Here is a 25,000-nt window from a genome sequence, read left to right on the forward strand (position 1 = left end):
ATCCTGCACTTGGGCCTTCATTTGCAGGAATGTCCTCTGGTGGTTGATAGTGGACCTTCACATGGAGTTACAGTCAACAGTACCGTACGCCCACTCCCTCAAGGTTTCTCAGCTCGATGATAAGAGCTGAGGGGATCCGATGAGAGCGGGACGACCTGATACCACTAAAGGTAGGAGTTACTCTGTCCCTTCCCTTTACTTTATGCAGTGGTTCAGTACTGTAGTAACTCGGCAAGTGAAGATTGCAAAACTGTGGCTGCACATCCCAAATATATTTTTTTTCCGTTTGCCGTATTGTGTACTTGCACATAATTTGACACTGCCTCCTTCCCCTTTTTATCTTTTGCGGTGTGTTTTCAGCTTTTATCTAGTCGAGCACGAAGTAAAGGTGAGTAGTCAGTCCCATTCATAACTTCCCCTGTTTATAGCCGTGGCTCACTGGTCGCTGCTTGTGTCTCATATTTGTATTCTTGAACCTATTTGTTAGAGTTCCTGTTGTTATAATAATAATTACTGTATTGTTAAAATTGTTGCACGTCTCTGCTCCCGATTGCCTTACCTGCGATTTCCAACATAGTTCAACGCTTTTATAATGAAATGTTTATTAAATTGATATTTCCTTAATGTAATATGGCATTGTAACTCCTTGCCAAGCCTGGTTACATAAACTTAGCAAAGTCCCCCTGCAAGCAATTTAGAGGGGGAAACCCAACGATTACTGGAAACGTTGTTTTGGTTATGAGTGGGGACTAGTTGGGGCGTGACAAAACATGAACATCATAACTTTGTGCACATGAGCGCAATATCCGTCGCTGACTGAAAAGTTGAACATTTCTCAACTGTAGGACGCAGGCCACGGAGCCGAATGGACGGACGGACCCAAAATGCATTTCGCGAGCGCCCCATGCAAAGTCAATGAGATCCGTCCAATCAGCTAACCAGTATTTTGGTTAGCTGATTTGGTTAGCTGACGGACGGAGGGAGTGTGAACAAGGCTTTACTCGAGTACAGACATTAGGGGTATTTTTCGCAGGAAAAAAATATCGTTCACCAATGGGTGACCCTAATTTCGTAATGCAAAGGGGAAGATCTGCATATTAACCATCGCCCGTCTCAAATAGGCCTACTCGTTTGAACATTTCCCATAACAGCTTTTTTGACAACGCGTTGCTGCAATGCCCCGCAACCTCATGGCTGCTTGTGGGAGTTTACCACTTTTTCAATGGAAGTTATTAAAACCAGGAAATTAAATCCACCACGAGTCCGTATGGTCCGCCAGTGCAAACTGAATGTCGATTGTCTAGTCGCATAGCCGAACCCGTGCTGCAAGATGCGCTCATGTGCACAAAGTTATGATGTTCATGTTTGTCCCGCCCCTTACAACGCTCCGCGATCCACCGCCCGCACGCCAGGCTTCCCGGAATCCCGCGCGAGCGCGCGACCAGCACGACTCCAATACAAAGTGAATAGGAGGCAAGCGCCACGCTCGAGGCTGCGCGTTTGGTGGAGCCGGGCCGTCGTTTTCCGCCTGAGAGGTGCGCGGACCTCGGTCGCACGCGAAGTGATCCGTCAGAACTAAAGCCCATACAAACACATGATTTGGATTATCTCGGTATAGTGGGCGAGGACTATGAAAACCAGAATGGAAAAAGAAACAGCTTGAGTCCTCATAAGTTCTGTATTAGTACGGCATAGGCCTACTGCTGGAACCGGGATTGTGAACAATTTTAGAGGTGCAATAATAAAACAAATAAACAAAGCTTACCTTTTATTTAGGCCTTATAAGAAGATTCAAGTAAAGCGTTTAATAACACTTTTATTACACCAATCCGGGAAAGGAATGTCTCCGATTATTTCAAGCGTCAAGTTCACTTCGTCAAGTTAATTTATCCACGTGAAGTAAATTAAAACCTGAGAAAAGTAAGACACGGTGTTGTAGCCTTCAAAGTTCCCTATGTTATCGATCTCCTCAGACTGCCGCCAATGGGGAGAGATAAGATGGAAATGGGCTTGATGCTCTTTGTTGGTCACAGATAGCCGGGCTATGGCGACCACGCCCCCTCCTTAGTCCGTCCGAGCCATCCTAATTCATCGCATAGTATACGACGAAATTGGAAGTTCCCCTTTTTCAGTTTGCCCTACCAGACCGACATTCCAGTGAACTCAAATGTTCCCACATCGCATTAAATGACAGTTGTAAAAAGTGTGACGTGTGAAAGAGTGTGAAAGTGGTGATGGGGTTTTTTCAAAAGAAAAGGTAAAGCCCTGCTATGTCATTGCACATGGGTTGCATGGCCCTTTAGATTAACTGTAACTTTGAACCATTACTAAGGAATTGTAAATAGTGAATTCCTTATGCAAACCAATAGTAAATTGTAAGTTAATAAATCCTTTGTTAGGACCAAACGTTTTATTTGTAAACTTTACTGCTCAAAAACATGCGTCACTTTCTCAGATCCCAGACCCCTCCATAATGCACTGCAATTGTAATGGCACTGTTTCCACATACAAGTGCATGCCAATATTATAAGATTGTGGAAAAGTTAATTCATTTGCATAATTCAATTTAAAAAGTGATTCAGACGAGCACTCTGTGAACAACCAGCTTCTTGAGCAATGACCGTTTGAGGCGTTCCCTCCTGGAGGGCGTCGGTGACAGTCTTCTGCACATCTGCAAATTCTCATATGCTAATTAGTTCTGACTCCTAACCAGTCACAACAGTACAGCTATTCTATATTTTATCTAAAATGTATTCAAATTTGATCATTGCAGCCATGTTGTTAGAATATAATTTTTCCAACTATTAGAATTGTTTTAAATGGTGTAAATGTTTAAATTGTTTACTCCAAGTGGACTTCAAACTTTTTCATTTTATTTAAGCTATTCAACATTTCTTCCAATCTTAAACTGTCGCTTTATTAAAAAATATTTTACAATATTTTTACCTGGCATATGGCAGATGCTTCATGAAGCACCACAAGAGTGCAGGTCCGTTTACCTTGTAACCTTGTTCCGAGTTCTGAATAAATAACAAGTTGAACACTTACCACTCTGAGTCACACCTATCCGGATACCAGTATATCACAGGTGATTCACATTACGTTTCATCATAACTCCTCCCTTTTTCCTAGAGCTCCTCACCCAAAACAATGTCAGTTAATAAAATTACATTGTTGTGTCATTGTTGTCAACGAGCCAGTGGTTTCACTGGCTGGTCGTTTGCGTGAGCTCATCTCAAGTGATGACTATGAAGGCCTTACTAAGCATTTAATAAATGATGAATTTATATGGAAATTCCTCTGGCATCATTGCAGTAGTACCAAGTAATAAGTAGTAAGCCATGTATAGTCATCACTTGAGATGAGCCAACACAAAATATGTAAGTTATAGATTAAACTACCTGAACTATTCATGAATGGCATTATTATTAAGTGTTTATAAAGCATTAACAAATTATAAATTGTTTGTTGCTTTCTAAATCATATAAATCATTTCCTCATTATCTTATTCATAATTTATAACTTGCTTACGAATGAAAACTCATGTAGGAAGACTGCTTTGCAAATGTTGACTTCACAATGAATTCACTATTCACTACATTATTATTGATTCAAGGTTACTTATTCTATAGTGCTACTATAGGGAATGGGCATACATGGATATACTCATTGTATCCTACTCAAAACAAGGCACAACTGTTTGTTCAACCCATTAACATTTTATTCCCTTCAGACAAAGTATTATTGCATTATTTTCCCCCTCAACTGCGGAACACTATTACTAAGGTAATGACTGATGGCGAGAAGGCAGCATCATGGTTGTAGTTTGAGTTCATGTAGTCCCAACACCAATAGGATGAACAAATCCAAGTTTCACCTTTGAGGCCATCAAACATTTTGTTTTCCACCAAACAGAATGAATCTGGAAATCTGATTTGATAATATCATCAAGTAGTCTGCCTCAAATGGCAATCATAAGTGTGTTAGTGGTGTGTGTGTGTGTGTGTGTGTGTGTGTGTGTGTGTGTGTGTGTGTGTGTGTGTGTGTGTGTATCTGCGTATATAACTGCTACAGCAGTTGTTTGAGAACAGCATTATCTTAAAAAGGCACGATTGTGATACGTGTGTGGGTGTGTGTGTATAGATTAAATAGGACTATGCATTATATGCATTAGCAACACTAATAGCTCACTTGTCAAATCAGAATACACCTTCCGATGAGGTGGGAAAAAAAAAAAGAAATAGGGTGATCAACCGTACCCTAAAGTTCTTGATCAACATAATTTAATACAGCAGTGCGAGAGTGAAATATGAAGCAGCCGTCACCATCCTGTTCAGTTTTGGTCCAGAAGAGAGAGAAAAAAACAAAAAAAACAAACAGGAAGTAGGAAATCCATAATTGGTCACGGTCACCATGACTCCAGGAGAGTTCTAAGCATCTCGGCATCCTCCAGGAGCAGGTCAACTGGTCCGTGGCGTCCTTCCTCCTCAGTGTTGCAGCGGGAGGACTGAGATGCCCACGCATGGGGCACGAGAAGGACAGAAGCCAGCCCCCCCCCCCCCCTCTCATCACCACAGAGGGGCAAAGTCCATCTTGGAGAAGCCAGGGTCCCGCCGCTGCTCCCAGTACGTGTTGTCGGTCACCCAAGCGTCGTCCTTTGACTTTCTGTGAATGATAGAGTAAGGTGGAAATACCATGCATTATTACGGTGTGGTACACCGTAAGCCCACATCCTGCCATACCAGGGCATGTGTGGCTGACACACATGCGATAACAATGCATTTGTTCCTCTACGACTGTCCCGAGACATAATTCAATGTTGTTGTTGTTGTTTTATTATTGACATCGCTTTTAAATCGAAGGCAACCTAAAGTAATAAATATATATTTTTTGTCTGCTCACTAAGTAGGCCTAAGACCTGTCTTTAGCACTTCACACTGAAGTAGACCACATGTGTCCTGTTATACGTTTTCGGGGAAACGAGGAGGCATGTGAGGATGTGGGTGGAGAGGTGCGAGTGTAGTTTGTTATTTTTTTTAGAATTTTGTCTGAATCTGTTACCACGAAAAAATCCATGTAAGCAGAAAACCACAAAGAAAATATTGGTCTGTCAATCAGCTTTCTCTTTGAGTGAATTGGAGCAACATCAACTATTTTGCTTTGAATACAAAAGCAAACAGATTTGATATTACTATTTTGCTTTGAATACAAAAGCAAACAGATTTGATATTACAGTTTGATGGTTGAATAAACCGTGGAATAGACACTGCCTCCGCCTCGTATTAGAGAACATTATAACATATAACATCACGGCCAAAAGCTTTGTGCGCCTCCAAAATATTATGAACCGTAACGACTGCGTGGGGGGGGCGGACATGACATGCTATTTTATGTATTCTTTAATATAGGTATTAGTGGGCAACTAACACAGTATTCAAAGACGTTCCCGAAATTCTGCCGTGCAGCCATGGTACCATGCGCTCTGTTTACAGTGGATGTATCGCAATGGCGAGGCGCACATACAAAACAGACTCATGACATGTACGCCACACAACAACATGTTGCGAAAATAGTTTGCAGAACTTTCCCAATGGCTTAACTGTTCAGCCGGTCATATACTTTTGAATGAATGTGCAGTGATATTTCAACAGCTCCCGGTAATTTCACTTCCTCTTCAAGTGCTGGTTTTTGCCACTGACAAGCTCAGATTATTATAAGTAACTAACAACATTAAGGTAATGATCCCTACAGTACAAATATAATTGTGAAATACATTCATCTTTATGTATCCAAGTTTTACATTTTGCAGAAATAGCCCCCCAAAAAGTACAATTTTTTTAAATCTTTTTCTCTTTTGAGGCAAATGTCAGTGTTTCGTATGTGGGAATTCACAGACACATAACTATCAATCTGTGTTTGTTTACCGTTATGTATCATTTGGTAGAAGAGTGGAGGATCTGAATGCATTGCTTAAGCTTCCCTTAACACTGAGCAAGACGTACATGTGCATGTGGTGGTCGTGCATGTGCACGACCAGCAGAGGTAACCACATGTGGTAAATAGTACATTTTTGCGAGCCTCGTGAGAACATCCTGATCTCGTGAGCTCCATTGTATTAACTCGTAGATCCTTCTGGTAACCTGCAATGGAGAAAATTTGGAGCCATTCGCCAAACGAACAGCAAATCAGCATTGGTTTTGAGGCGGGTTTAGGTGGGACGCAACGAGAAGCGACTGTTCAGTCTAAACAACATGGCGGCTTCCGTTGATCTGATTGGTTGATTTGGGCCGTCTATCACCAACAAATGGTTTATCCAATCAGCTAACCAGTATTTTCGTCCCTTCCCAAAAGTTCTCGGATGGAAGGTTCCCAGACGGATATGCTGAGCAAACGCGAATCAATCCATCTGGCGGAGTCAGTTTACATTTGTGCAGCTTTTCACCAAAAAGGTTACATACCTGAAGAAGCGTGGCTTGTGAGTCAAGTTGTTATCCTGCAGAACCTGTCTCCTCTCTCGCTGCAGCTGCTCCAGACGCTGCTTCTGCTCCTCAGCACCATCCACGTTACCCTCCTCCAACATCCTACGGGGAGAGAGACATAGAGAGAGACGTAGAAAGAGAGACAGAGAGACAGACAGACAGACAGAGAAGAGAGCGAGAGAGAGGTTCAGAGACACAGATAGAGACAGAGAAAATGGAGGTGATCATTAGAAAGTGCACCGCGTCAGCACTAATTATCCACGCTATAAAAATCGTCATCATTCCCACAATATAAACTTCCCCTCTCTCGGATTCGCTTCTAGCGCTTTCCTTTCCTCTTTAATATCCCTGCTACCCCCGGCTGACCCGGTCCGATTTTATATTTCTGTTGATTGATTTTAACGTTTGTATGTATTGTATAATTATAAAGATGTTGTTCTATATTTCAATTACTCTATGTCAAGTATACTCTACGGTCCCAGGGATACACGGCGAGGGGATAGTGTGTGTGAGGTGGGGGGGGGGGGTTATGGGGCTCATACCGCTGGTCAGGCCTGAAGCGGGTGTCCGTGGGGGGCAGGAGGGCCCTCAGGTCGGGGGCCAGCTCGTTCAGCTCCACCGCAAACTTGGTGAAGCCGTAGTACTGCTCGTGGGCCAGGGGCATGGGGTCTGCACACACACACACACACACACACACACACACACACACACACACACACACACACACACACACACACACACACACACACACACACAATGAAATAGTCTGTTTTAAATTAAGATGGTTTTGGATTATAAATATTATTTCTGAGTGTGACTTACTTGCTCTCCAGATGCAAGTGGACATGGGCGGGTCCCCTTGGTAGAGGCTGTCATGCCACTTGCCAAATATGGAGTGTACAACCCTCCCATCCGCGTCCGTCACCACGCCTTCAATCTCGTTCACGGTCGAGCTCCACGACTTTGCCTGCAAGTCAGGGAGGAATCATCATCTGGGTGTCAGAGGTAGAACGTACAAGCAAGGAGTTGGTATTGAAATGAATGAAGATAATGGCTCTGAGAGATGTGTTGCTCATCTAGCCACAAGGAGGCACTATTGTACTTTAAAGAGACATTTTGGGCTTGGTGAGGATGCATGCAATGCACACACAAAGTTTTTGGGGATTATTAAACCAATAGGTTCTTACTTCAAAGATCAAGAAAGTATATACAAACACATACACATCTCCTGCTTATAAGCAGAACTTGCAAAGCAGAAGCATTGCAAGAATGTGATTCAAATCCTCCATGATTTAATTGGATCATGCCAAATGTTAATGCTTCCCAGCCGTGCCTGTTGGCAGTCTTCATGTGACGGGAAGGGTAGACTCTCTGCCATTTTACTGATGGAAAGATAATCGCAATGAGTGGCGCCATTGCGCAAGCGGTCTTCACCACCAAACAAATGCAGCTGTGGAAATAGTGCAGAAAATAATCTGCGTGCGCTTTGCTGTATCGCTTGTATGCGATAAAAGGTTTCAGAAAAAGACAGAGAAATTTCAGTTCATTCAGGTGAAAATGTGTCGGTATTCTCTTGGATGGTGAGTAGGATAGTGCAGGACTAAGGAGCAGAAGGCCAGCGTTTCCGGACCTTGACGAAGGTGACTTTGCACTGGCAGCCGTCGCTGTTGAGGTTGCGTACGGTCATCTCCCCGTAGTGCTCGATCCACCGCTGGCCACTCAGGATGTTGTGGATGCAGGAGGTCACTTTGTTCCACTCGTAGTGGTCCCCAAACCTAGGACACAGACACACACACACACACACACACGTACAGACACACACACCCAAACACGTACAGACACACACACATCCACACAGAAAGACACACTCGCACACACCCACACAGAAAGAGACACACACACCCACACAGAAAGACACACACACACACTCAGAAAGACACAAACACAGTCACACACTCAGAAAGACACAAACACAGTCACACAGACAGAAAGACACAAACACAGTCACACAGACAGAAAGACACACACACACACACACACACACACACACACACACACACACACACACACACACACACACACACACACACACACACACACACACACACACACACACACACACACACACACACACACACACACTTAAAAGTACAGAAAGACACGGCACAGAAAGATAAATACATGAAGAAACACACATACACACACACACACACACACACACACACACACGCACACACACACATACACGAGTTTAGGGCTTGTGAGGCGAGCTTGTGTCAGTTCGACGTGGACCATATGCAGAGTAGCGTGAAATGAGATGCTAATAGTTCACAGTGAGCAGAGTAGACCTACGCAGGTAGGGTGACATGTGTGGTTCCCATGGGAACTATCTCCATGGATTTCCCCCAGAACTTGTTCTTCCAGCGCATATCTACATGAGAAAGAAATACATGAGAAAGAGAGAAAATGGTTAATCGGAGCACAGCCACAAATGAAGCCACAAACGCACACGCACACGCATGTGCGTGGGGTGGGGGTTCATGTCCCAGACAAACTGATTTCACTCGCTCACCTTGGCTAAAGGTGAAGTTCTTTGAGTCGCAGTGACACGCGGAAACAGGTGGGTGATGACTCACCTGCCCAACAGAGGGGTGGGAAAGTGTAATATTCATGTTATTTATGTTTATTCATGATTTATTTTGATTTTAATATGCAGATGTATTTTCGTTAAAAGAACAAAGGAAAGGAAATGGAAATGAAAATAATCAAAGAGTCTCAATTGGACAGTACATTATGGAGATCGGTTCTTTCAGAAGATGAGATGAGGGTCGAAATGTAAAAGACAAAATAAATGACCAAATGACGAGTCATCCCAGAGTGTGTCCCGGTCTCTGTCCCAGTGTCTACCTGCTCAGCGATGAAGCGGAAGCCCTTGTCGGTCCTGGAGCACTCGTAGGTCTCTCCCAGAACGGGGTTGAAGGGCTTGCTGCCCGCCCGGTGGTAGCTGGACGCGTAAGCAGACACCGCAAACGTAGCCACGTAAACCTGCATGGAGACAAGCGGGAGACCTGCTGGTGAGCCTTGTCTGGTGGCGTGAATGGGGTCAGCTAGTGTTTCCACTCGTACATTCAATCCCTCAACGCAGAGGTTGGGATCTGGGTATGGAACAAGCTTTGGATTGGTCATGTTTGCGAGTTTTCCTCTGAAATGGAGTGATCATAAAGTACACATCAATCCCCCTCAATGCTGCAGCCAACCAGACTGACATTGCTATTGCTATGGACATGACAATCAAACTGAATTATCAGGTGTGGTTGTGGGGGTGTAGCCAGCCGTTTGGCTGACTTTAACTTGTCACCCAAAAGGACAATAGAGGGCATTACATATTAATATCTTATCCTGAATGGTTGCACATTCAAGACGAGGTCTGAGCAAGGATCATCAGGATCCGGATCAGTCCATATAATCACTAAGTAACCCACGATATATCCCATTTCCTCTCAAACAAGCTGTTTTACGGTTTGGTTTTCCTCCGAAAATTCAAATTGTGTTTGAATGTGTATAATAACAATAATAATAACAATAATAATAATAACAATAATAATAATAACGTGTTAAAAAAAAAGCAACTAAGAAGAAATAAGAGAGGGAATAAGAAGTGAAAGGCCTGGCTAAGGAGCGTACCATGCGCTGGTGGGGGTCCTGGGTGTGGCTGGCCGTGTCCAGCAGCTCGCTGTACTCCAGCTCCTCACAGAGCCGCTGCAGCGTGTTGATTGGCTCGTTGAGCTGCACGGGCATGGCCACCTTGGACAGGTCCTTGCCGATGTTGTTGCGCAGGATGTTCCACACGCTCACGCCGCCGCAGCCCGGGCTGGGCGACGGCAGCGTGGAGCGCCGACGCACCAGGGGCTCCGAGGAAGAGTAGACGCCGTCTGAGGGCGGGGTCGACCAAGGTCAGTTTGGGAGGATCATGATTACAAAAAAAGATGTATTTGTAGTTTGCTTTGTTAATGTTTCCATGTTAATCACACTCACTCACACACACAGACACGTCATAAAGCATCAGTCATATAAATGTCATCATGTCAACATCTTGATGCCTTAAAAAATGACTACAAGTTGAATGCGAAGGGACACACGCAGACACACACAATCCGTGTTACTATATAGTCATTAAAGGATAACTTTGGGATTTTTCCATCTTGACCCTATTTTCATTCTTGGTCAAAGTGGCTATACTCGAAACAAATCCTTGGAAATTGGCCCAGCATTGAGCAAGAGCGCTTCAGCCCTTGCAGCCGGTGTTCAGCCGCAATTGAAGGGGCAACAGCTCCCCGTCATTTCACTTCCTCTTTAAGTGCTTTCTTTTTCCACTGACAAACTCAGATTATTATTAGAAGTGACTAACACCATTCTGGTAAGGATCCCTACGTAAAAATCACAACAATGCTGTCTGTTGTGGGACAACAATGTATCGCTCAAGGAGAAGTCTCGCTCCCAGTGGTTATGCCTCGAATGCTGGTCCACCGAGAGTCAGCAAGAGAACGGTGAGAGCTGGAGAGAGGAGTGCCCACAATAGTATGTTGTGCTGCATTTTAGATTATCTAAAATATTTAGGATTGAGATTGCAATGACAGTAGGGCAACGATCCTCAATTTCCAGGGAAGGCAACGCAGGCCAGGCCACGCCCCTTCCAGACAGCACCGCCGCCCAAGGCCCGGTGCTCCAAGAGGGGGATGGGGAAATACCCCGTCGCCCTGCTGGAGGGGTGCTCTACCACGGGCTGATGCGGCCCCTCTGTGGAGCCAACACCACAGCCAAGAGGTTGAGAGCCTCAACCAGCCCGTCAAGACCGCCCCCCGCAACGGCCATGTCCAGCGACGCCTCCACCAGCCGAGGCAGCGGCCCAGGACATGGGTCTCCAGGAGGGAGGGGGAGAGGGGAGGCTGGCGGGTCACACTGGGGGGCCGTGGGGACAATGGGTTTTGAGGGCTGTTTCTTTTTATTTTAGGTTAGGCTACTCCGCAACGCCTCAATTTGGCATAAATGGCACGTTGCTAGTGTGTTCAGGCAGCCTCACCTGGCCCGAGTCATCTTGATTACACCTCGGGGCTGGGTGAGGCTGCACACCTGTGTTTCATTGTGTAATTAATGCATACAGAATAAACCGGGCCATAACCACACACTCAGGAGAACTCTGGCCCGGCAGCAGGAAGCACTGCTGTGTTCCAATATCCATTCTTCCCGTACTTACTATGCCTAGGTTGAGTACGTAGGGCGATCCAATTAAGATCGGGGCGAAAAGAAGTGTACTGAAAGGACCCGGGTGGTGTACTCAAAACGGTCAAACCACCGAGTGTGGATCGATGTACACTTTTCGTACTCAGCGGCGGCCATCTGAGGTACGTAGCGGAGGAGGCGGAGCCCGGCTGAGTCATTTTAATAGCCGCTAGGCGTAGAGGGTTCACCGTTCGAAGAGGGATGTTTCGGGTGGGTGACGAGCCACGGCGGCAGTCCCGATCGTAATTTCAGGTTAGTGCACCACGGAGTATTCGATTTGGAACAACACTGACATCTGAAAATCAGTGAGAGGGGATAGTGTACTAAGTTTAAGTGACCTCATGGAAGTATGGATATCGGAACACAGAACTGCTCTGCGTATAACATTGCTCAAACATTGTAATTAGCCGGTTTATCAACCTTTGTCCACGTTTCTGAGGAACTTTCAAGTCTGAGTTTGGGAAGGGAAAACTGTGATAGTTACATTGCAGCCAGGAAGAGCTGCAATGGCTGAAGCCCCCTCGCTCAGTACTGGACCAATTTCAAACGTGTTGTATGCACCAGTCACTTATACTCAAAATGATGGGGAAATAGGGTCCAGGTTGATGAAGCCTGAAGCTTTCCTTTAGGCAGACACTAAAGCCCCATTCACACCCGACGGTAACTACGGATAGGAACCCTTCCGTCCGGTCCCGGAGGTCGTTTGGTCCGTCAGTGGGTCCGTCGCCTCTGAGCTTACGAATCCGGAGTGCTCCGGGAGAAACGGAGCAATACCACAGGAAATCGAGGCGGCAGTATAGAGTCAGAAGTCCAACCATTCGCGAAAATAGAGAGTAGTATAATATCTGAGATGTATACATTGTGTTTCACGTTTTATACTTGTATTATACTAGATACCTGACCTTTTTATTTTATTGTTCACCGGCTTTGGCAATGAGTTAGCCTGTTAACTGCTCATTAAAAAATGGCGCAACATTTTGAGGAGATAATCTGCGGGTTGGTGAGGGGTGTCACATGCCACCGGCGCGTAGGTCTACACTTTTTGCGCCTTTTTTTTGCCGATTTCGGATGACACAAAGCTAAATCATCTCCTCTACAGATGCCATGTTTGAGATTGTCGATGCCGGTAATTTGTGACACGACAGTTACTGCCCTCTAGAGGATGTATTGCGTAATACCCATAACAACGCTGAAACCGGACAGAGGTATGAAGGGTAGTCCCGGAGACAACGTTTGGTACGGAGAATTCAAACTGAGAATTCAAATACATGCCATTTGGAAGCAGGTAGGATGTTAGGCATCTTGCTCAAAGATGCCTACAGAGGTACACACACACACACACACACACACACACACACACACACACACACACACACACACACACACACACACACACACACACACACACACACACACACACACACACACACACACACACACACACACACACACACCTAAGGTTTGCCTTTCGTTGCCCCCCTCGTTGCTGTAGGTATCCATGGAGACACTGTCGCTGACATCGCTGATGTAGGAATCGTCATCCGATGCCTGCAGGGAAGCGAATCAATCACAGAAAGGTCAGCGTTTGAGCTCTATGCCACACACCCAAAGCTTCCCCACAACATAGTTCGGGGGGACATTTGTCGGCAGGCAGGCAGATCTCAGTAGGCCCTAGAAGTGGGGATTTAGCTGGATATATTATATAGAACTCAAAAGATTAGTGGACGGACCAAAATAAATCACCATGAATGTTCCAAGAAATTCTACTAATGAAGAGGATGACTTCTGACCTCGTTCTCAGAGGAAGAAGACGAGAGGAAGTACTCATGGGCGTCGAAGAACTCGGACATGGAATCCGTGATGGAAGTTTTGCTGTCATTGGAAGCCTGGTGGACGAGGGGGCGGGACGTGTCTGGGCAGTCCTGATTGGATGAGCAAAAAGGCCATGAGAACCTGCGCTGTGACAGGCTTTTCCCCACACCCATCCATTTTTGGTCAGACTTCCTTGAGATAAAACCCATCCACTGCTTCAAACTGTGTGCTTATTTGAAAAGGTTGAGGTGCTTTACATCCCTTCCTGTCCACTCCCATGTATTGCACTCCAGATTTGAACGTCAAGGTATTATTTTTTTTTATATATTATTAGTGATAGTATTTTTTTGTATATATATTTTAGGATATTTTTATACCTTGGTAACTGGAATGAAAGCGGCGGTTGCAATTGGCAGCATTATATGGTTTTGGTTTAAAAAGGGACCCACCCAGAGTAATAACAACCTGAGCAGGTACTGGCTTACCCCGGAGTAGGCAGTCTTGAGGCCTAAAACCTGTTGCAACTGAGGAGCTGTCAGGTCCACGGTGTGCCTCACACGGTCTTTTTCCATCGACAGGGAGCTGAAGGCCGACTTCAGCGTGGTGTGGACTGCAGAGACAGGAGAGCACCAAGGCGAGGGAGTTTTGCATGCCTTTTACATGCACACAGGAAAGCTGATTGTTTTCCGGGCAAAGACGCCCGGGTAACGTAAGCCGGCTGCCCCGCAGAGGGAAAGCTAGATTACCGGACCTAGGTAAACCGATCATGATCCAAAATCTGTGTTTTTGCTGGATATTAGGGTTGCATGTCATCTGTGTGGGCCTGTCCCTGCCCGAACCAGGTTTCCTTAATAGTACAGATACGTCCATGAAGGCCAACAGGTATCTAGCCATAGCTAATCAAACCGTGGTAGGCACTCACTGTTGTTGGCCAGCCTGCAGAAGTCCTCCTGTAGCCGGTTGGCGTCGGTAGGCGAGTCCGGGGACTCGGGGAAGGCGTCGGGGGACACGGGCTCGGCGGTGGACAGGTTGGGGTTGGAGGCGTGGAGGCGAGGGTTCTTGGAGGAGATGCAGCTGGGGACCTGTAGGTGGGGGGGGAAGTGAGCACAATTATCATCTACCCATCCCTAATCAATCCCCCACTGGTTCACCCTGACGCACGTTCAGGGGCCATCCCCTCTTTTCACAACTGGTATACCACTGGGGGAGAGGGAGCGTTTGAATGAGGACCTTGTGTACCACTCACCTGCAGGGAGGTTTTGCCTTCCTTGCCGCTGTTCTTGGAGCGCCATCTTCTCGGCCGTTTCTCCTTCTTTGGGATGTCGTACGTCGAAGCCTTGGGTCAATAATATAGCGGAGCTATATTATCTGTTGTTTGCTTGTTGTATTGTGTGTGTGCATGTGTGTGTGCATGCGTGTACCTGTAGTGCACTTATGGCTGGGGCGGAGTACGTGCGGTGAAGGACTTCCATGCTCTTCAGCAGCAGGTTGAGTTCCAACAGGTAGGACCCACATTCCTCCAAGTCTATCACACACACACACACACACACACACACACACACACACACACACACACACACACACACACACACACACACACACACACACACACACACACACACACACACACACACACACACACACACACACACAACACCACCATTGGAACATTTGAACCTCATGCATATAACATGCGTCATGTTCACAGAGGGGAAGGGAGCACGGACCTCTGCAGCAGTTTTCCATGTCCTCCGAGGTGTGGAGCCAGGCACTGAGCTTTGCCTGGTGAACGGACGCCTGCTTGGTGAGTGTGGCCCTCTGGGTGGGAGGGAGGTTTAGTTTTGCACAACTTTATTGTACGCTCATGTTTGTGACACCTTACATCTACGACATCTACGTTCCTATTGGTGAGCTACTAAAGCTTGAGTTTTTCCAACCAAACAATGTATATCGTAGCATGCTTTTGGTTATTTTAGAGATGGAGAGAGACAGAGACTGAGACAGATACACACACAGAGAAAGAGACAGAGACTGAGACAGAGATCAAGAACACCTCATCAAAACACAGACAGTAACAAATACAGATACAAATTCTCTCTTTTCTCTCGTGAGAAATAGAGAATGTGCGAAACAGTAAAAGAGAGATGGCGCAAAGAAAGAGAAGAAAGACAAACACTGAGGAAGTAACCCGCAGAGACATCAAGTGAATGAATGGCTTTGTGACCAGAATAATATACTGTTGCGCTGTTCATCACCATCATCCTCGTCATCCTCATGATATAGCTCACCTTCCTCATGGAGTCGTTGAGGGAGGCCGAGGGCGAGGTGTGGGGGTGGAACAGGTGCCTCTCGTGGGGGTACATGGCGATCTCGTTCTGACGGAACACGCGGTGGTTGCGGAGCTTTCCCACCCACTCCTCGAACAGCTCGGGGGACTTGACCTGGGTGTGCCCGTACACACACACGTCCAGTCATAAGGATGTACATATATCCCTTCTATGATTTCATTGGATTGACTGATTGTCATTGAGCAGATGCCTTAATCCAAAGTAATATAAAGGGATGTGTGTGTGTGTGTGTGTGTGTGTGTGTGTGTGTGTGTGTGTGTGTGTGTGTGTGTACCTTCAGGTGATAGATGTTGTCCTCTGTGTCCAGATCGATGCACATGGCCTTCTTCTTGATCGTCATGACGGACAGACCGGCGTCGATGCAGCCGTGCAGCTTTCCCTTCCTCAGCTGGACGAGAATAGGATAGTGAGTGAGTGAGATCTATTACATTGGAATGCATGTGCGTACATATACAATTAATGTTTTTATGCGCGTGTGACTGAGTGAATGTTTGCGTTTTGTGTGTATTGTTTAGAATAATGTGCAGCCCACATGGGAAATACCTACATCCGCTTCCCGCTTTGAATACTTCAGAATGCCTTTCTCCAGAACAAAGTACCTCTGAGAACACAAGGGAACAATCAGGGCATTAATCAAAAGCACAGTTTTGCCTCCAACTCATACTTGGCTGTTTTGGTCCACTCCCGGTTAGATTCGTGGTTGTGATCCTACAGTAGAGAACATTTGGCTTTGGTTGCTATGTTGCCATAACAACGCGTTGCTTTGTACGCCTCACTCTACATTTCTGTGTACCTCTTTGAAGCAACCTTTTAAATGTATGGCTACACAAAGGAACACATTAGGATGAAACATGATAGTTATTTAGGTTCCATTGTGGGGTTTAGGTGTTCAAGGAAAAGCAATCCCACAAATCATCAATGAGATGTTTTTACATGAATACTTGTGAGATTAATCACGATACATACATTACAAACTATCATTGATCCCCCCTCTGCTGGCCGAGACGGGGAACTACCACTGGTTTCAGCTAAACACTGATAGCTAGGAGCCTGCTAGCCGAGAAGGGGAACTACCACTACCGGCTCTCAGCTGTTGAAGGGATGAGAAACTCTGAGGTTAGTTAGGAGTTTAGGAGTTTGATTTAGAACCAATCAGACGAAGAACGACTTTAAAAGACTATTCCAATAGCAAAGAAAAATAAAAAAAATAAATATCATTGAAAAACGTATTACTGGAGCAAACCTGGAAAGATAAAGTTTTTCAATACGAATGTGTATGGAAACAAACACCTGATTGCTCTCAATGTATGATGTAAACAGATCCCTTTAAAATGGTGCAACTGTCAAATTAGCCCTCTGAATAATGGGGGCGGCATATAACCAGAAAGTTGTGGTGTCTAGTGTCCACCCTTATCGTAACAAACAAGGAAATGCACAGTCCCTCCCAAAGGTCTTTTGTCCCACCTCCTTCCTCTATTTTTTCTCCTTCAAGAGATCCGATGTCATTGTACTAAAAAATGGTTGCCAAGAGGTTAGAATATGCCCTCTGGGCAGCACTGCTTCTTCTACTTCACCCTCTCATGTTGGACTGAGGTCAGTCCGGACCCGGCATTGACGGCAAGCGCCACTTGAGGTACAAAGTGCTATTGCAAGACAGTACGGGCCGATGCTGCCTGTGATAGCTTCTACCTAGCTTCTACCCAGTTCATTTTAGAAATTGGACACGTTAAGTCATACAGCTTGCCCCTTTAGGGCCTTTGGGTGGTTCTTCAATACCGTCACCTTGTGTGCTGATATTCACGAGTGCAAACATGAGTCATGAGAATCAACAACGATTATCACTCATTCTGTCACTAGCAGTCACGTAAACACCTTTTTTTAGGTTTGTGTAACCACAAAGCTCACAGCTCACAGCGATGCTAGGTGCGTTACATTCCTAGAGTTCTCTGGGTGCTCACCTTGTGCCATCCTTTCATGGGCCATTTCCTTCTCTTCAGCAGGTAGCCCTCCTGGCTCTCCGGCTCCTGGATGTTGGCTGGCCCTCCCCTCAGGCCCTCCACAATCTCCCAGCTGTCCTGTGGAGTCCAGGCAGGGGAAAGAGGGTTTCATTTTACGATCTTGATTTTTACTTTTACCAAAACACAATAAAACTAGCGTTTAGGCAGTGGGACAGGTTTCTGGTGAATCTCGTGTTTTGACATGCTCTACACAGTGTTTCCCCTCGATTTTTTTGTAGCAGTGGTGTTGTGAGTTAGTAACCTAGCAACGCTAGGGAGGTCCGGGGGCATGCCCCGGAAGAAAATTGGGAAAATAACCCTTAAAGTGGTTACTTCTGGTAACCAAATATGACAAAACAACCAACAGAGTCAAGGTATCTGCTAAGACCAGATCATTGTAGAAAATGTGCCTTGAATGTGCCTTTTTTTTTTTTGCAGTGGCGCTGATGATCCAGCAGCGGCAAATGCATATAGGGGAAACACTGCACTAAATGATGATGTGGGTCAATAAACATTAACATAATAACATCTTGGGAAAAATAATTTCCCTAAGGGGACAAATTATAAACTAGGTAACTAACTTAAGAAAAAAAATATCATTCATTTATTTTGTAATACCCAAGCCAGACTACAAAAGTATAACCAACCACTCCAAAATAATCAGCTTTAAAATAGACTTAAACAGCCTATTTAAAGCTAAAACAGACAAATATGCACGTACACATTTGGTTATGACCATCGTGGCCTTTGAACCGATTAAGGCTGATCTTAAAAAGGTACTTTTCGCTTAATCTCTTATACGTGGAAACCCTACCTGTGCACTTGAGCGCTCGCCGTCGAGTTTGGACGAGCCGCTGCCGTCACTGTGGGTGGGCGACGTCGTCGTCATTTTGTTTGTCTGCAGTTTTCCTGTGGGGTCGCTGACGAAGATCACAACGAGGGCGGTGCCCGCGGCATCACCCTGACCTCAAGGAGAACTCAACAAGTCCTAGGGTCAAACGTTATAGACAAGGAAAAATATACACAGTTAGTTTTAACACAGGAAAACACACATTATTCCACTCAAAATATATCAAATACAAGACATACAAAAGGCATGGTGGGAGACAAACACATCGTTGGAATCACAGTCACGTGATTCGTGACAGGAATGAGAGATAACACATCCCCTGCTGATAAGATTGTTGTAGCGTTGCGATTCTCTATACACGTTGTGTTTGCACACGTTCATGATGCAGGGTTACCCTTTGATCCCATGACATCAACGTTGTGGTACGTTGTAGAAAACTGTAAAAGACTGTATTGATAAAGTCATTATGCACAGAAAAGGACAGGACTGGCCTTTAGAAAGACCTCTGTCCAGCAAACAAGCCACCACCCAACATAGTAAGATGGCATGTTTGAGAACAAGTTTTATTTCATGTATGACATACAAAGTCTGTGCAAAGCTAAATTTAGCTGCTTCTTCGGCTCCTCGTAGACATTAAATGATAATTACACAATAATTATAAGTATCAGAGTGAACAAATAAAAATAAATTGTATAAATAAAATGAGAGAAATTAAATCAGAAGAATATTCCATTTTATTTATGTGTACACACATGATGCTGTGCATCTGGATGTTTCTCTTTTCTCTTTGTTTTGCAGACAAACAACAACCAACAACAACACATCAGTGCACTACGTTGTGCAAGAGACAATCCTCAGGAGCTTCCAACCACATTGAAAGACACGAAGATGAAGAAGAGGGGACTCCGTCAAGAACACAAATGTCAAAGAATTTGTAAGAAATGCGTCACAAGCACTTCCAGTAGCTGTGGTGCAACAGCCATCCCACCCTTCCCCTTGTTTCCATGAATGTCATGTTTGAGCATGATCTGATGGAGGCTGGGTGAGCATGTGTTGAGCTGCAAAATGCGGGCCTGGCTGTTTGTGTTCCAGAGCCACTCCCTCCATCACAGTAAGAATAATGCCTCCGCCAACATCAATGCTTCAGGGTCATGTGCATGAATTAGCCCACTAGTGACATTTAGTTTTACTACTCTGTCTGGCTGTGTGTGTGTGTGTGTGTGTGTGTGTGTGTGGGGGGGGGGGGGAGTTTCTTTCTTTGTATGGTGGCAGTTGGCAGGGGGTTTTGTGTGTGTGTGTGTACGTCTACGTACGTGTATGCATTTGTGTGGGTTCATTTGCTAGTTCCCCGATGTCTGACTAAAGGCAGTAACATGCCCAGGACGTGAGTCACTAAAGGAAAGAATGTGGTCGGCACTTTGTGTCGAAAAACCCTGGCAACGAGGCACTCTGGGTAGTAACAGACAAAACACACCACTGTATCAGTATTGCAGCCTAAAAAGCAAGACAAGCCTTGGTTATGGTTCTTACTACTGTACCTTATACTCCATTAGGGTTTCAAGGTTTGAACCCTTTTTGAGCACTGTAACTCATACGTGTAGGTCTATTCTTATTTCTACCTCGTAGTAAAATCTTTATAAAATATTAACAACACCGACTTCTAAATATACAACGGAGCACTCGTTGTAACAATGTTCATAGGATTGTCGCTGTCAGGTCACCACTGTGTAAACAAATGCAATGCACTTCTCAGGTTAATGTGCTCTTGTCAACCCTGAACCACAGGCACATGTGGTAACATAACATACACATTGTTCCAGCATCGTATCTTATATCTCACTAAATACCCCACTGATAACATCCTCTTGAATAAACAGTGGCTGGTACTACCGAGTACCAGTTTATGAAACACCCTTTCTTCCATACTCAAATATTTGCAAGCCTTCATTAACACAAGTGTACCAATTCCAGAAAATAAGATAAAAAGGAAAAGCATTAGGATTAAGAAAAGACATCTACATTTTTGTTCTCTTAACCGTTAAACCTAAACTACTAGCGTGCGAGACATGTTGATCACTTGATCCCAATAAGTAGGTGAGGCCCAGACAAAGAGAGTTGAGCTGTCTTTAACAGGAATAGGCTACTACTAACATGGCTCACTGTAAAAATACCCCCTTCAAAAATGGGACAGAACCCTGCCGCCTTCCCCAGAACATCTCCCCAAGCGTGCCCTACTTACCCCGACCTGAGCCTGCACCGTAGCATCGCCCCGGCCACTGACACCAACACTAGCCTTGGGTGTAAGACTAGAAGACTGTCAGGTGGCGACGGCTTGGGGTTCTTATGTAACATGCGAGTGAATCATTAATGGAGCTACACCTTATGAAGGACATGCCAAGATGGAATGGTGGAAATGTTGGCCTTAGTCAAAGTCATCAAGGCCATCGTAAAAAAATAAAGGAATGCAGGTTTCAACGTTGAAGAAAAGCTAGGATGACATGAGGAAGGGATGGTGTTTTTCAGCACTAGTTTAGTTATTTTTCTTCTTATTCAGCAGTGAGATCAGGAACAAGGAGATGGTAAAATGTCATGTATATAGGAATATAAATCCTACAAATTTGTTCGTTTTTCCCAAGGATTTAGAAAATTTGTAAAAAATTAAGATTTACATTTGCGACATTTTGTCATGCAAAAGACAGGGGTTTGCAAAGCAGGTGAGAGAAAAAGAAGTTCATATTTGCATGATAAGGGACACGGCAATGGGCATTCTGTGAGGAAACCAACAAGTTTGGGGCTGAGACTACCTGTGTTTGGCTGGCCAAACGCTATCCCGATCCTCATACCACAGCACCGCTGGCCAAAGAAAAAAAGACGTTTACAATTTGTGTTACTACAATTTAACGACTGCTCCCGAAATACCGTTGAGGATGCATCGTAATACTACTTTTCTCCCCAGTCCTACACAGTGCCTCCATAGAGAACCACTCCAATCTTTACCCATTACTTTAACTGAATAACAATGACTTGAGATGGTTTCAATGGATGGACATACACAGTAAATAGACTTGTATACGACTCTATGGAGGCTATCCAAACACCATTTCTCCTTTCTCCATGACGACCCAGTTGATAGTGTAGTCTACTGAGATTCAAAAAACAATTGTTGAGAACAAATGTCAAAATATGTCAAATAAGGCAACTGATGTTACCCAATCCGCGGGTGGTATTTTAGTCCGCTGATCAGGTGAATGAAATACCACAGTATCGGTATGTGTGCCGTGCATCAATCTCTCCCCCCATTGTGCAACCAATATCTAAAGTTTCAGGAAATTGGCAAGGTGGAGAGATTTCTCCGTCACGGTATCTGAAGCTGGCAGAGGATTGAAAGCCCCCCTCCTAGGAACACGCCACTCTTGGACACAACAAGTGGTCTCGCTTTTTTCAGATTGTCTCCTCACAGAGCTTTAATTAGCGGAGACGGGTTTCTCCCTCTCACAGCTCTTTCCCCAGTCTCAGCGCTTGACAACATTAATTCATGTTACTTTGAATTGTGTTTTCAGCGTTTAAAGCGCAAACTATCCAGATACAGTGGAGAGGAGCCAGTAAGACATTAGGCATCTAGCCTGGAGTCGACACATAGCCAGCACTCTAACCTGTAACGTGTCGTTAACCATCCCATAAACGCCTTTTAAACAGCTTATGGTAACGGTGCTTTTAAAAGGCTTATCAGATGTTGTAAGCTGCTGTCCAGATGCTGCAGACCAGCAGCCACTTCGTACAGTACGGCATGATATAATCTGATGAATTACAATATATTCCCAGGTTCAGAGCTATACCAACACATGTGCTGACAGCCACATAACACACACACACACACACACACACACACACACACACACACACACACACACACACACACACACACACACACACACACACACACACACACACACACACACACACACACACACACACACACTCTAATTGGAGTATTTTCTGTCGATTAGCAGTTTCCACGATTCCAAGACAATACTGTCGATAGCCTGAGGGACTGTAAGGTTCCAGGGAGGGACAGTATGGCCCCATGCCAACACAAACACACAATCCTATTGTCTGCACATCTCATATCTTACAGTACTGCCCTACAGGCACAAAATGAAATCGCAGTAGACAGATCGATTGTATCTCCAGAAACTGTGAAAGCTTCTGGCAAAGCTTCCACTGTAGAATTATGACATGAAATCCTCTCGAGGATGTGCCAATATATACAAAATAAAATAGGAGGCTCTGTAAATAGACAACAGGTTCTGAAACATCCATCACTGAACACCATCATTAATGGAGAGCCATAGATCAGTATGCTAGCTCCCCCCTCCTATGACCTCAGGGTATCTGCACCAAGCCAGCCAGGCTATACTGCATTAGACTGGCCTGAGACCTGAGAAATGGAGATAATAGAAAAACTAATTTGCATGCCCGCATATTCTTTCTTGACATTGTCGTTCTCAAAAGGGCTTTCTATTGCATTCGAGCTCAGGCATGGAACACCAGCGCACCAACAGGAGTTTCCATGGAGACTAAACCACAAGCAAAGACGGGTGGAAGACTCGCTTGTTTATAGGCTTGAAAATCTGAAGCCATCAAACATGACAGTATTAATAGAAAATTAACAAGTTGTGGTTTCAAAACAGAGCAGTGCTTTTTTTTATTGCATTGCCGCACATAGGCTAAAAAGGCTTAGCAGATGATCCACGTATTAGACAGCTTGAAATGGGTGTGTCAGAGGGATTACATGGTTTTTCGGTTTTGAATTAGTGAGTATGCAGATATCCTAAGCCTATCTTTAATTTATATGTATAAAAAAAAAAAAAAAACTATCTTTCAATATGACCTATCGGAACGTTGTACGATGTGGGCCCTACCTGTGGCGGAGAGGTAAGCACCACCACAAGGCTGTCACTCAAATCCATTGGTAACTATAGACGGTGCTCGCCCAGTGCAGAAAGGAAGAGAATACCAGCGGAAAACCTCTGTACACTATGCCATATCCCTTATAAATGGCCCGTTGTAGTGATTGTATGTATATGTGTATGCATGTATGCGTGTATGTATGTGTATGGGGATACGTAACTAATAACGATCAATAAAATTAAATCACATTTCCTTTTACACCACACTTAAATGTTGGACCAAGTAGCCTACTCCAATAGCAACAACTGAAGAACATTGAGGACCAGCACAGGTGTGTGTGTGGCGCCAGGCAGAGTTGTAGGTCTGTATCACGAGCTGCCAACACCGCACTTCAAACTTCAGCCCACAGAGAGAAAGCCTATTGATAGCAGTAGCACCACTACGTTTGACTTAACGCCGAGCATAACCATCACCCAAGACAAAGTAGCCGAAACTGATTTAAAAAAACGTTTCACAGGAGGACGGGATAACTGTCGTTTAAAGTTTCATTAATAATTCTATCGAAAGCGGCGTTTCAGTGCTAGTAACGACATGTGAAACATGGCAGCAGTCAAGGGTGTCGTAAAGGAAAGGTATACATTGCTAGTCACATTTATCATTGAACTGACACGAAGTGTGGATAGATATGAATATAAAAATGCTTACGGATCGGAGGGGTGAAATATATATATATAATTATATATATATAGACCGTATCCCGAGATAGTTGCTAAATATTCCAGCAGCTCCGCACTTGGAATGAGCGAGAGCATTGTAGAGAAGGCGGGGCGTACGGTCGACCAAAGTTGAATGAAGTTCCACTGAGCCAATGAGAAACAAACAGAGTAAAAAAAACGCAGAGGGCGGAAATGTTTCGAATAGCCAAACAAGCGCCCCAGTGATGTGTACAATGTACACATCAGGCTGTCCCACCCAGTGACGCTGATGGAAACATGATCCGACCTCCAGGTGAGAGGAGAGGCTAGGCAGGTAGGCCTAAATACCTCAGATATTGTTCGATTATATCATCTAGGAGTGGCATGAATTGGAAGCTCCAGTTACCTAAGTAACACAACTCGGCGATGGAAATAAACCGTGAATGTATGATTTATAATGTGAGCTGTGGTCGATCACATTTGTTCTGTTAAATAAATCCTTCGTAGGGGATGAAGATAAATTGCCAGTGCCACTGTGTACAGCTGAAGACCTATCTGTTTCAAGTCAATTTTGTGTGAACGATCTTGATCTTGCAATAGCCACATAATTACCGGGACATTTCCTCTG

At 44.8% G+C, this 25,000-nt stretch overlaps 2 protein-coding genes across 5 annotated transcripts in view; both read right to left on the reverse strand.

Annotated features, from left to right (window-relative positions):
- The window catches only part of LOC132450822 (gasdermin-E-like), a 6,943-nt gene extending 4,856 nt beyond the window's left edge, over nt 1-2,087 (reverse strand). The window contains exon 1 of one of the 2 annotated variants that reach the window (XM_060042929.1): nt 1,766-2,087. The gene's annotated coding sequence lies outside the window, so the exon portion shown is untranslated. The remainder of the gene's footprint in view (nt 1-1,765) is intronic. The other variant, XM_060042928.1, reaches the window with a different exon arrangement.
- Nucleotides 2,088-3,699: 1,612 nt separating this feature from the next.
- On the reverse strand, nt 3,700-24,532 carry LOC132450821 (oxysterol-binding protein-related protein 3-like). Of its 3 annotated transcripts, XM_060042927.1 has the most exons (23): nt 24,383-24,486; nt 21,571-21,619; nt 18,731-18,904; nt 17,878-17,994; nt 16,467-16,520; nt 16,194-16,307; nt 15,860-16,012; nt 15,299-15,389; nt 14,993-15,096; nt 14,818-14,907; nt 14,494-14,653; nt 14,057-14,181; nt 13,550-13,681; nt 13,214-13,307; nt 10,164-10,411; nt 9,387-9,524; nt 9,052-9,115; nt 8,832-8,910; nt 8,110-8,254; nt 7,302-7,446; nt 7,022-7,148; nt 6,459-6,581; nt 3,700-4,665 (listed from the first exon to the last, which is right to left on the reverse strand). In XM_060042927.1, the coding sequence occupies exons 3-23, from the start codon at nt 18,803-18,805 to the stop codon at nt 4,569-4,571; spliced, it is 2,475 nt and encodes an 824-aa protein (XP_059898910.1). In that variant the 5' UTR covers nt 18,806-18,904; nt 21,571-21,619; nt 24,383-24,486; the 3' UTR covers nt 3,700-4,568. The 3 variants fall into 3 exon arrangements, with proteins under 3 accessions (XP_059898910.1, XP_059898907.1, XP_059898908.1); XM_060042924.1 differs by lacking the exon at nt 21,571-21,619 and having other exon boundaries at nt 24,383-24,532; XM_060042925.1 differs by lacking the exons at nt 21,571-21,619; nt 24,383-24,486 and adding an exon at nt 21,006-21,123.
- Between the last annotated feature and the right edge of the window lie 468 nt (nt 24,533-25,000).

Source organism: Gadus macrocephalus, chromosome 22 (assembly GCF_031168955.1).
Source record: "Gadus macrocephalus chromosome 22, ASM3116895v1".
Classification (NCBI taxonomy): domain Eukaryota; kingdom Metazoa; phylum Chordata; class Actinopteri; order Gadiformes; family Gadidae; genus Gadus; species Gadus macrocephalus.

Coding starts and splice junctions, on each gene's coding strand:
- LOC132450821 (XM_060042924.1), bottom strand. CDS start 18,805: ATGACGACGACGTCGCCCACCCACAGTGACGGCAGCGGCTCGTCCAAA. Junction 10,412..13,213: donor CAACGAAAGGCAAACCTTAG/GTGTGTGTGTGT, acceptor CCCCGCCCTCAG/ACGGCGTCTACTCTTCCTCG. Junction 9,525..10,163: donor AGGACCCCCACCAGCGCATG/GTACGCTCCTTA, acceptor GTCTCCATGCAG/GTTTACGTGGCTACGTTTGC.